The sequence below is a fragment of the Stegostoma tigrinum genome, chromosome 40 (assembly GCF_030684315.1).
Source record: "Stegostoma tigrinum isolate sSteTig4 chromosome 40, sSteTig4.hap1, whole genome shotgun sequence".
Classification (NCBI taxonomy): Eukaryota; Metazoa; Chordata; class Chondrichthyes; order Orectolobiformes; family Stegostomatidae; genus Stegostoma; species Stegostoma tigrinum.
This window is the reverse complement of record NC_081393.1, coordinates 12,934,446-12,947,714: the sequence shown is the minus strand read 5'-3', so window position 1 is coordinate 12,947,714 and position 13,269 is coordinate 12,934,446. Positions and strand designations below refer to the sequence as shown.

At 40.1% G+C, this 13,269-nt stretch overlaps 1 protein-coding gene across 6 annotated transcripts in view; it reads left to right on the top strand.

The window, feature by feature from the left end:
- zmat4a (zinc finger, matrin-type 4a) overlaps positions 1-13,269 on the top strand; it is a 164,413-nt gene that overhangs the window by 32,258 nt on the left and 118,886 nt on the right. For all 6 annotated transcript variants that reach the window (XM_048523224.2, XM_048523228.2, XM_048523223.2 and 3 more), the window contains one exon: positions 6,133-6,222. In XM_048523224.2, coding sequence (XP_048379181.1) covers positions 6,133-6,222 — 90 coding nt within the window. The remainder of the gene's footprint in view (positions 1-6,132; positions 6,223-13,269) is intronic.

Genomic DNA, 13,269 nt, shown 5'->3' with positions numbered 1-13,269 from the left:
GATTTCCACAGTAACTGAAGACCCATCATGCAGTATATTTGAAGAATGCTCTGATTACTTCAACACATATAAAAGTTCCAAAATGGCTACTTGAAAGCCACGTTTCCTTGATAACAACAGTTGATACGAGTTTTGAATTGAATTAGGTTTGTTGTCACATGTACTCAAATGGGTGCACTGACACCACCTACAACATCACCCTAGATACAAATGTTACAGAATAGAGAAATTACAAAAGAAGTTACAGCTATCAACATTATGACCATCGGTCAGAAAAAACAAGAACCAAAGTTTAAAAAGATAAACATCACTGTCTCTTTCCTAGGTGTCTCTGCAGCAGACCAATGGACAGGTCCTCCATTTGGTCTGACCACTCACTGCCATCATGCTCCACACTGAACCCCTGGCATCCCTGTTCCAGGCTGCTGTTCACTGGTGACCCTGCTCCAGATCATGAGTCACTGGCGTTTCCACTCTGGGTCACTGGTCGCTGACATCCTCGCTTCTGGTCATTGACTACTGGGGTCTCCAATCCAGGTTGCCAGTCGCTGGCATCCCTGTCCCAACTCCTGTTGTCTCTGCTCTGGTCGTTAGTGACCCACTTCAGCCATTGGCATCTCTGCTGACCCTGTGTTGTAGGCCAGGGCCAGGTCCCCGAGACTGTAGGAAGGGAGGAGAAAGGGAGAAGAAAGAAGAAAAAGAACTGGTGTATCAGAGGCACTCTGGTTGGAATATCCTGCTCCGCTGCCATCTTATTGGAAAAACAGCACAAGTGTGGCTTCATGCATTTGAATGATGAGCCAGAATCAAGATGCTATTTACGCAAAGTTAACTGCAGTGCAGTATTTTCCTTGGTTTGGGCATTTACTCATGCACCTGCTCCATGCCTTTACATTGGAGCATAAATCATGGAAGTGCCTTCAACCTCACTGTTACTTTGACAGCAAATTAAGTAGTGAAACTACAAAACAATTTCCATGAATTTAAATTCATGGTTGTTACTATTTTGTGTTGGTCACCAAAGAGGAATTAACTGCGTGGTCAATGGAAGTTCCGTAACCTGCTCTAAAAGTGATGTCACATCACCAGTTGTGGATTTTGGTGCAAAAGACATCAGTGATTGTGCACCACAAACACAGAGTGTATCGTTTTTATACTGTTAGCAAGATATTCAACGTGATGAACGAGAGAAGCATTCGCAATCTTAACTTGTTCTAGCATCCTGCAGTAGAAGGAGTGCAAAGATTTTTCATGCTGTGATGGGAGAATATTTAAACATTAATGTGTTATGTTTACAATTTGCATAATTTACTTTCATTTTCCACTGATTTGATTTTATTCTGCATCACTTGAATTAAACCAATTTATGTTGATAAAACTCTGAGGCTTAATTTGAGATTTACTTTTAAAAAATGAAATGCTATTTTATCTCAAGATGTAGTAAGGTCTCCTGAAATATCAAAGGATTGTGATAAATAAGCTCTCCAGTACTTCTTTTTTTCATCCTGAATTTAATAAGTAAGATTGATACATCTACAAAGCTGTCTTTATTGAATTGACAGAGGTAGAGGTGGGTTCGAGGGCTGGGGTGTGAGAACTCATAATTTTATGTGTCATTTTGTAGCAACTGCTTGCAAGTCGAAATGACTGATATGTTAGCATTTTGTTTCTTAGTCCAGAATGAAGTCTGAACTCTTTTATCGTGCGCATGGGCACGCAGCGTCACTAAAGCTAACCCTGAACTCCCTGAGCGTAAGAACTTGGCATTTGGAAAGCTTCCAACCTTTTCGCAAGCATGCATTCTCTAAGTCTTCTCTCTTGGGACTGAAAATTCCTCTTATATTGAGTTAATATGGTCCTCAAATATGTACATGTTAATTCCCACATGTTCCTCTCACCCCTTCCCCTACCTCACAGAACTGCAACAGGGTTTCCCTGAAGCTCAGTTGTACATTCACCAACTCGTACATCTCTGGCTTGCTGCCACAAACAAACACATCTTCCTCTCCCCTTTCAGAATTTCCAAAGGACTTTTCCTCCCCTGCACACTGGCCCAATCCTTGATTGTTGTGTTTCCTGCCTTTCCAATAGCACCTTCCTATGCAAGCGCAAGAAATACAATGCTGGCCCTTTTATCTCCTCATACCCTGTGTTTTAAAACCCCCAACTTGTCTTCCAAATACAGCAGCAATTTACTTGTAGTTTACTGTTTTCACCCACTTGAGTACTGAGATGGCAAAAACATGTCAGATATTGGACATTGTGTAGTGCAAAGAAAGTGGACATCTTGGAATGGATTACCTCCTACTTTCCTGGAGGTACAGAGTGACAACAACCCTTCAAAAGTCCAGTACCATCTAATGAGAAAACTGACCTGCAATCACATGGCAACACTACCACCTGCAAGTTCCGTCCAAGCCACAGGCATCTTGTCTTGGAAGTGTGTCAGTTGTTCCTTCACTGTCACTGGATCAGAATCCTGGTCTGCCTTCCAAACAGCACTGTGAGTGTACCTACATGCCCAGAACTGCAGTGGTTGAGGGAGGCATTTCAATACTACTTTCTCAAGCTAAGTTGGGATGAGCACTAAATTCTGAATTTGCTGCCGATGCCTGTGTCTGATGAGAAGTTTTACAAAGATACCTGTAGTGATTGTAACAAGGTGAACCAACTGGATCTCGTAGAATGTAAGTTCCTTGATTGGTGTTGTTAATCTGGTCCAATCAGGGAGCCCTGGCTGACATGGAAACAGGGTGAGCATCAGAGATGCTGACACTCTCACACCTGACTCTGCATGAGGCCAAACTATAGTCGAGAACTTCTCATGCCTAATTAAATGATAACTCGGTGATGGGATTCCAGCCTTTTGTGGAGTTATTTCAACATCATTGCTCATGATTTGACTTCCTGGAGAGTTTAAAAACCGATTAGGTGACCACTTTGGTTAGTTTTTCCAGTCAGCCTGTTTTTGTAAACCCAATCTTCTGTTTGCCTGTCATTCTAAGTCTGAACTCCACTGCATGTCCTTGGCTTCTGACACTGTCCCAATGAAGCTCAAAATTGAGTTTAATAAACCATTGTTTCCAGTTTTTGCAAATGATGCGTGCTGGTGATGATTCTGCCTTTTTCATTTGCACATATAAGCCTAACATTTCTTCCCTGATTTGCCTAATTAATATATCCCTTTGTCTTGTGACATCACTCCATTTGAATTTTGATCTCTCCTGTCTTCCATCATCACAGATCTTGCCTTTTATTCTCTTCCTGGTCTTTCCCTGCCCCTGTTCTTTCAGAAAACCTGTTCCATCTCCAGTTTCTTCCCAGTTCTCATGGAAGGTCGTGCAACTGAAATGTTAGCCTTGATTCACCTTTTTTGGAAGTTGGCAGACGCAGGGTATTTCCGGCATTTTCAATCTCTATTGCACTATTGTGGATTTGATAGAACTGAAATATTTCATTCTCTGCAGTATTCTCAAGCAAACTCTGAGCAGGGTTTTTTTTTTATTCATTCAGGGAATATGAGCTTCACCGGCTGGTCCAGTTTTTATTGCCCGTTACTAATGGCAGTGGAGAGGTTGGTGATGAGCCGCCGTCTTGAACCACTGCAATCAGTGTTTTGCAGAGATTGTGAGAGAGTAAATTCCATATTTGTAATCCAGCAGCAATGAACATAATTTCATTTCAGGTTGGGATATTGTGTGGCCTGGAGGGTAACTTGCAGGTGGTGGTGTTCCCATTTCTCTGCTGCCCTGTCCTTCTGGATGGGTTGTGGGATTGGATCTTACTGTCTTAGGAGTCTTCGTGAATTTCTGCAGTGCATCTTGTCAATAACCTGTCAGGTTATAACAGGTAACATCTACTGAACAAGAGTGAAGAATAAGGGGAAATGTACCTTTACATGTAGTTATTGAATAAGGGCAGAAGGAGCAAAATCATAATGAAATCAAATAACATGTAACTTGAGATAATGGGAACTGCAGATGCTGGAGATTCCAAGATAATAAAATGTGAGGCTGGATGAACACAGCAGGCCAAGCAGCATCTCAGGAGCACAAAAGCTGACGTTTCGGGCCTAGACCCTTCATCTGATGAAGGGTCTAGGCCCGAAACGTCAGCTTTTGTGCTCCTGAGATGCTGCTTGGCCTGCTGTGTTCATCCAGCCTCACATTTTATTAACATGTAACTTGAACCTGGGTATGTAGAGCTCCAGATAAAATGACCCCTCTTACCACCCTGTCTATATGGTTATTATCAATAAAGATCATTGCTCTGCAGTCAAAAGAGAGCAGATCTCAGATCACTGCAAGGGATTGCATAAGTGGGTTTCATATTTCAGCAAGCTGGGCACAGTGGCAAGTCTACAGATGATCAATTCATTCCAGTTATCTCAATCGTTTTCTGCTTTGGAAAGTTATTGCATCATCGGGTAGTTAGAGTGAAACAAGTTGAGTCAAGTGGTATAGGAGAATCTTTGCACAGTTTTAAATTGAGTAACAAATCATTGAACTTCTGGGAATTTTTACAAAGAAGATTGCAGCATCACAGGCGAGAGAGTGTTCAGCATGATCTGAGTGCTGCCAACACAACCGATTTTATAAAGTTAAATCATTGTAAACGCCTTTAATTAACATCATTCTGCCTCCCTGTTCTGCTCTTGTATGGACTAAGTACTGTTGTTACTAGCATGCTCAACTGACATAGAGATGCAAAACAATGTAGGAATCACAAATAAAATTGTGCAAAATTCCTGCCTTTTAATTGCATCTGTCATCAAGTATATGATTTTCAGCAAATCTATTACTGTCAGGATGTCATGTTATAGCTTTATAAGACTTCAATTCGGCTGCACTTAGAGTATTGAACAAGAACAGAAGTTCTTAGAAAAGCTCAGCAGGTTTGGCAGGCACCATCTATGAAGAAAAAAATCAGAGTTAACAGTTCTGAGGAAGGGTCATTGCAAAATGTTAACTCTGATTTATTGTCTTCACAGATGCTGCCAGACCTGCTGTGCTTTTCCAGCAACATCTGTTTTAGTTCCTCATTTACAGCATCCACAGTTCTTTTGGTTTCTACTGAGAGTATTCAGTTCAATTCAAGTTGCCACACTACAGGAAGGATGTGGAGGCTTTTGAGAGAGTGCCAAAGAGGTTTACCAGGATTCTGCCTGGATTACAGAATATGAGCTTTGAGGAGAGGCGAGAAAAACTCAAGTTGTCTTCTGTGGAGAATTGGAGGCTGAGGGGAGGTTTGAAAGAAGCGTATAAAATTATGAGATAGTTTGATAGGATTGGCAGTCAGAATTCCTTCCCACTGTTGAAATGTCTAATACTAGGGGCACATTATTTAAAGTAAGGGGAGAAGGTTCAAAGGAGATGTGAGGGGTAAGTTTTTTTTACACAGAGAGGTAGGTGTTTGGAATGTGCTGCCAGGAGTGATGATTGAGGCAGATACGATGGGGAGTTTAAGGGGCTTTTAAATAAGTACTTGAACCTGCAAGGAAGACAGGGATATGGACCAAGAGTGAGCAGAAAGGGTTAGTTTAATGTGGCATCATGTTCAGTACAACATTGTGTTGTACTGTTTTATGTTATATGTTCTAAAATCCCAAAAAGGCTGCAGAAAAACAAATGAACAGTGTGTATTTTCAACTAAAGCAACAACAACAGTTTATTTTTGAACAGCGCCTGGATTACTTTTTTAAAAACAAATCCCAAAATGACAGAGCAAGCGTTTTGACGTCTGGGATCAATCACCATTTGTCAAAGGCAGCAGATTTTTACAATGTCATTTTATCCTTTGATTTCTTCAGTTGCCCTCTTTCTGATGGTTCTGCTGACCAGATCTCTTTGTTATCATGTCAATGAAACCACCTCTCCTGCTGCATAAGCGTATTTGTTCTACCAGCAACCAGCTGACTATCATGCCTGCAGTTGTGAATATCTGTGAGAAAGCCAGAGTGGGAGCAGCCGATTTAGTGAAATGATAAGTGCACAATCAAATTTAATACTGTCCATTCAAATCACTGCCGTCCCAGAATAGGAAAATAGAATGGAGGAGCCCAAGAGGGATTTCGTGTTTGCAAAGTTTTGTTTTAGATTTTCAAAAGAGCCTTTGTGACTATTTTTTCTGCAGAGTCGAAAACATGCCAGCAAGGTTCGACTTTACTACATGCTTCACCCAGTTGATGGAGGATGTCCAGCAAAGAAGCTCAGATCTGAAAATGTAAGTATTTTAATTTTCCAGCAAAAATGCAGGCCAAGTTATATGCCAAGTCGGCAAAAGATCAATGACGTCAATTTGAAAAGGATATCCAAGAAAAGGAAATTGTTGGGGCATGGAGGAAGTTTGAGATGAGCTCAGTTCCTTGGAATAGGCTGCTTGGAAAGCTACACTCACAACGTAACGTGCTCACTCATTAGCCTGCATTGTAACCTTTTGGAATGCTTGCTTTAAGCATTCATTTTGAAATTCAAGTTAAAGATTTGTATGGCCATTTCTTCAGGAATGAAAGTGTTGTTATGACATCAAACATCCCACTGCACGTATCTTGATTTAGCATGAACTGACATTTCTAACAAGTCCATTTCTTTGCCTTGGGGGATGGTTTAATGATGTTTGTATAATGCATATTGTACAGACGAAAAGATTTTCATAGCTTTAGACACAGAATCTTAAGACATATGTGATCACTTGACAGAAAACATGTCCTTCTTATGCTCCTCATTGCTCTTGATCAGCTAATGCATGTTTATTGGACACTGCTTTTTTTTCTTGATGTCAGAAATTCTTTCAGGAGAGAAAAAAACTGACCTGTGATGTGAAGTACGCAAACAATTGTAACTACTCTGACTGAGTCAGCAGTCTGTGATTATTTATAATTGCCTGGATGTTGTTTCTGAGACCTTTGAAACCAAAGATCAAGTAAGCCATTAAATAACACAGTAGTAGTCCAAGCTAAAAATTATACATGAGGAAAACACAATTCTACCAATGTGCACTGATTTCACAATGTCATCTCAGCAATAATTGGCTTTCCAATTGAAATCAAAGCTCCCCATCTTAGTGTAAAGACAACAAAATATTTGCATCACAATCAGTGAGCAAACAAAGGTATTCAGCAAGCCTAGCATGAAATCTTGGTGCATTTCTCTTTTTTAGTGTGAACCACAAGATAAAGTTAAACATCAGAGTTAGCAGTAGTGAACACCACTGTCAGTTTGGTTACATTGACAGAGCAACTGTTTGAGGAAGTGTTGGGTTATCATATTCTCAAGGGCAGTTTAGAGTGTGCAATAAATGTCAGTCATGCCCACATCCCATGAATGGGAAGGACAAAGTTCTTGGATCCATTTAGCAATTTTTTTAGAACATCCTTCTTCCCAGAAATAAAACAGAAACTTCAAAGCAACTGGAAGAACAAATGGGGTCAGTTATGTTCTAGAAGTCTGATTTTTCTCTCAAAGCCAAGCTTCAAGCCCGTATGCCTTGAAGGTTTCTCAAAGAATATCTATTCATCCAGATCCGGTGGTTGAACTTGAAGTCAATTCTGAAATTTAGCAGGTCAGTACATAGACTGCAATGGGTATTCTCTGATGAAGCAAATTCACCTTACACTTCCTCGAATTTACTTGGTTGGAAGATGAAGAAGGAATTCTTTACAGCACCTGTCATTAGGCAGTGAACTGTTAGTAATGCTTATATTTCCAAGAATAAATATAAAAATGGCAACATAACGGTGGATGCACATTCAATCGAGGTATTCAAAAGGGTATTAATGGTTCTTCTGGATGGTAATAGTGTGCAGGGATATGGGGAAAAGGCAAGAGTTCAGTACCTTTGAGTCGAGCCAGACAACATGAGAGAGCTGCCTCAAGCACATTGGCTGAATGACCTCTTGTGTACTGTAATGGCTCTCTGATTCTGTTGCTGAAACTATTCGTGCCTTTGGAGAGCAAAGAATGATGGGGTAAAATTAGAAATTAGAGCCTGACATATTATCCAAAGGGTGGCAGATATTTGGACCTCTCTTCTCTAGATGGAATATGCTGCTAGATGATTGAAAATCTGCAATCAAAAAAGATCACATGCACAATGGTGGAGTTACAAATGATTATTTTGCACCTGCATTTGCAAAGGAAGAAGATACTGCCCAATTCCTCATATAAGAGGATGATGTCATTGAGACCTAAACAAAGATAAAGAGGATCTGTTGAAGAACCTGGCTGTGCTTATGTTGATAAGTCACTGGAATCAGATGAGATGTATTGATCATATTATTTTATATATTAAAATTTTATATCATATTAAAATGCAGGGGTGATTTCAGGGGACTGGAGAATTCCAAGTGTTACAACTGAATTCAAAAATAGGTTCAGTGATAAGCTGCACAATTACAAGCCTTTGTAATCATGGGGGTGGGCAACCTTTTTGAAATAATAATTCAAGACCAGGTTATCAATCACTTGGGAGAATGTGTTAAAATTAAAGAAGTACAACATCGACCTGTCAAGGGCAAATCATGTTTAACTAATTTGCCTGAGTTTCTTAATGACGTAAGAAAGGGTTGATGATAACACTACAGTTGCACCTGAATTTCCAGTCGCTATTTGATAAAGCATCATGTAATGAGCTGTCAGTAAAGCTAAAGCCATGGATTTAAAGTTGATATTGGCAGCGTGTCTACAAAGTTGGCTAAGTTTCAGGGGATAGCATGTTGCGGTGAGCAGTTGTTTTATAAACAGGTGGAAAATATACACTGGAGCTCTCCAGGGGTCAGACATCTTCTATTTTCATGGCCTGTAACTTGGTGTACAGGATACAATTTCCTTAGTTGCAGATAACTTTTAGAAGTAATGTTGACAAAGTAATGTTGACAAAGAAGAGAACATTCATAATCTTTTCAAAAAGATCTTGGAAGGCTGCTGGAAAAGGCAGATGAGTGGGAGATGGAAATTAATGCAAAGAAGTTCCAAGTATATTATTTTGTTGGAGAGGAGAGATGATGTAAAATGAAGGACACAATTCTAAAGGAGGTAGTGGAACAGAGGGTCGATTAAAGTAAAAAATAAATCAGTGTGTTCAGACATTTGTGATGGACACAGCTCCAAGATGGGTGACAATTGAACCCAGTCCTTCTGGTCCAGAGAGAGGCCACTAGCACTGCATCAGCATCTGGGTGAATATGGGCCCAAGTCATTGATAATGGCATAACAGTTTGAAAATCTTCTTAATGAAGCATGAATAAGGGCCCTTGGGTTTGATAAGTAGGAGTGTAGAGCACAAAAGTGAGGAAGTTTTCTGCATAAAATAAAAATATTGCATCCATTTCTGGCAGGGAGAGAGTGCAGAAACAAGTCATGACAGTGGGTCTGAGGAACTTCATCAACATGGATAGATAAGGGAGCAGAGATTGGTCTGTTTGGAGAAGGAAAGATGAAGGGAAGATTTGATGAGATTTACAAAATCCAGTCGTGATCTAGGTAAGTGGATAAGGAGAAAGTACTCCCTCTGGTGGAAGGCTTGGGAACCAGTGGAAACAGATAATAGGTGATTGGTCAAAGAAGCAGTCATGACACAGGGAGAAACCTTTGTTTGTGCAGCAAGTGGTTGGGATATGGAATGATCTACTAAAGAGTTTGCAGAGACACATATCCACGAGGCCTTTGAAAGAGGATTGAATAATCAGACAAAGTGAAAAGATTGCCAGGACTCTGGAAACAGATGGAGGAGAGGCAAGAGGCATATTACTATATGATGGAGACAGCATGGGCGCAATAGGTCAAATGGCTTCCTGCAGTGCAAAGCACATCTACGATTCTGTGATTCACTGTGCTTCGGAGAAGGCTTGCGGACCACTTTCTTCAGTGACTCATTCTTATCACGTTCAATTGGAATGCTTAACAGATTGCACAGAAATCGTAGTGTGAGGTAGGCCAGCAAGTATGCCAGAATCAAAATTGACAATAGAATTGAGCATGTTTCATCAGCCCTTACTCTGCACATAGCTGAGCAAGGCAGATTGAAGAAATTAAATATATCATTTCACCCATTATCGCATCACGTTTTTGCTTAGGACATTATATCTTATCAGTTCTAGTTGTGGATAATGAATGGAGTCAGAGACATGAAGAGAGAATATGTAGGGGACATAAAGTACTGATTCAGATGTGAGAGAAGGCTGTAGTAACTCCAGTGCAGTTTTACTGTTCTCTGTGCTTATTGTGAAATGAAGAGGTCCGGTTATATGTTCCTGTCCAGATATTTTTTCCAATCCAACATAATACTAGCTTCAGATCTTAATCGGGCATTTAAAAGAAAATCAGCATTATTAGTGCCTTTTGACCATGCTCATCAAAGTTGTCAGCAAAAGAATTGTCAACAATGTTCAGCCTCTGTATCCTTTTCTTGGACTTGTTAATTCATAAGCAACTGAAATGTGATCAACAGCCACTGCAATTTAATCACCTCTGACTGTGCTATGCTTTTATTTTAAGGGATTGGGCTGGTATCTATAATTGCAGTCTCTTTCATTCCATGTTCCCTGAGCAGATAGAGAAAATAGTATTCACTAGTCAGGATGGATGCTGATAAAGGTATAGGGTGACTTCACAATTGTCTTGCCCACGGAATACATGGCCTCTTACCTCTTTCAATAGTGATTCTTTTGTGTTGGAGTTTTGCTGTTGTGTTTTACAGTTTTTTTTGTATCCATTAGATGTATTCCATTGTCTCATAATCCTGTCATCCTCAACGACTTAAACTACAGTGATGCAGTCAAGTGTCAGATTTATAACTTAGCCAGGAAAATTTATTTCCTTTTTATGAGAGGATTCGCAGTATTTTGTAGTGAAATTCAGTCTAGTGTGACTTGTCAGTGGAGGGTGACAAACTCCCTGCGGCTGCAGAAGGTGCACATTTTCAACCAGAGACCAATACATAGTTCTGCCAACACATTTGGCCTCATCGACATTCACTTGATGTCACATAGGTGACTTTTTGCCATGACAGTCTAGCATCAAAGGGAACAATTAGAATAAATTGCATGAATTTTCTGAAAATAGTCTCAAGTACAATAAAGTTTCTTCCCAGGTATAGGGTTACCTCAGAGACCAGGACTATTGTAGCTAGCTGCACCCCTGTAAATGTGGCAAGTTTTCATATTGCCCCCTGAATTTTCTGGGAAAGTATCAGTGAGTATATTTTTTGAAAAGAATTTTAATCAACTTATTATGACACACACTTGGTATGGGCCTTGAACTTGGAGTTTCTAGCCCAGAGACGGGGTGCTACCACTGAGCCACAAAATCTGAACGAAGCATCCTGTTCGTATTCATTATGGCACAATGCCAGAGCAAATGTGAGTTGAATTCAAACCTTTTTATAGATTTATTTTCAATCTGTTGCCTCAACATGCTCTGACACACCTCCTTGGCCGCCACACCCTGAGATAGTGCTTGAACCAGGACTTTATAGCCCAGATGTATTGACGCTACCAAAGTGTCGCTCAGTAAGTTAAATGTGCAGATTATTATTTTAGCATAAACAGCGCAACAATCGGGAACAAGGAGGCAGTATGCAAGACTTGACAAATTATCACAGCTGAGGTGTTCCACACTGTGATTAGCTTCAGTCTTACTCTGAGTTCAGAGAAGTTGTTGCATTTGAGGTGTTATTAAAAATTAAACCTGACATACAGGTGTGTTGGAGGGCACATTTGGTCATGGTATTTATGTTGTTACTATGTCCCTCAACCTCAGGATGTCAATAAGGAAAGTATTTGAATTGTTGAAATTTTAGTAAGGAGTGGAGCTGTAGCAGCACCCAAGAAGGTCCACACCATTGTGCAAAATGCAACCAAGGTGAATGGCAGACAGTTCACCGCCTTGTATTATTCACCACCACCCATAGTGAGTGAAGGGTTTACCATTAACATGATGCACCACAACAGTCTTTCATGGCAGTACCTTTCAAATCCATGACTTCATTATCTAGAAGGCCATGAATCAATGGATACATCAGAGCATACCAACTGTGACAGCCACACGCTGTCCTGACATGGAAATATATCACTGTTCCTTCAGTCTCATTGGGTTAAAGTCCTGGATTTCCCTCCTGACAGCATTCTGGGTCTACCTATACAAGATGGACTGCAGCAGTTCAAGAAGGCAGCTCACCAGCAGCTTGCCAAAGGCATTTAGGAAGGATCGGTAAATGCTGGCCTTATCAATATTGTCCACATCCCATCGCCGCGACTCACTTGGATAGCACTCTGGAGGTTTAGGCCCACTATTACTAAGATCGTCACTAATGTGAAAACTTTAGGCAAACTGCCCATACACCACAATTTACTTGACCAGCAATCTCAAATTAAAAGAAGATGCTCACCAAGGTTCTGGACTGAACAAAAACTTAACTTTATCGTGAACAAATTGTAATTTGGAAATATAAATTGCCAACTTATCAGTCTATAACTATATTCCACATCTTTTTAAATGGAGTCCTTTTAACAAGCATAAAGATAAGGATTGGGTGTTAGGCTGGGGAAGGGAAACAATTCAGTGAAACGGTTTGAAAGCACCAGTCTGGACTACACAGTTCTGAACCTAGATGAATTCTCGATGAATTGTTTTTCTTATTCATCCTTTCAGTTCATTTTATTTCTTTACCATTGATGTAAGGTTTTTGCATACCTTGTGTAGAATGTGTTGGCTCCAGGTGCCTGCTTTTGTTCTCACTCCTGCAAGAAAACACAAAATATATGCAATTCAGTGTGCCCAGTGTATGTGTTTTAATTCCGTAGCCATCTCTTTGCATAGTCTTGTTGGTTTAAATTGTATCTTGCTTTTCTAGTTGACAATCCAAAACTAAAGGAAATAATAGAAGATTTTACAATTTGAGCAAAAAAAAAGATGCAGGCAAGTCATAAATGTCCCTGGAGATTTTGTTTTTTAATGTTTAATCCTTTTTCATTTCTTACACTTTTTTTCTCTCTCTATTCTAGTCTTTCTCTCCATGTGTTTTTCTGTGATGACATAAAAGCAATTCACCCCATTCCCTGCTCTGCCATAATTCTGTTTTCTTATGAATCCTTAAATCACTTTTTTTTGGAGGAGACAGAGTGTTGATTTGTTCACTGACCAGGATCTGAGATGCCCAGTTAAGCTCACTCTTAGCAGCTAGCACTGACAATTAATTTTGTGCCATGTATTTCGAACTGAAGGACGAAAGAAGTAAATCCAACTCTCAGCAGCGACTGAGGTGAATCACTTC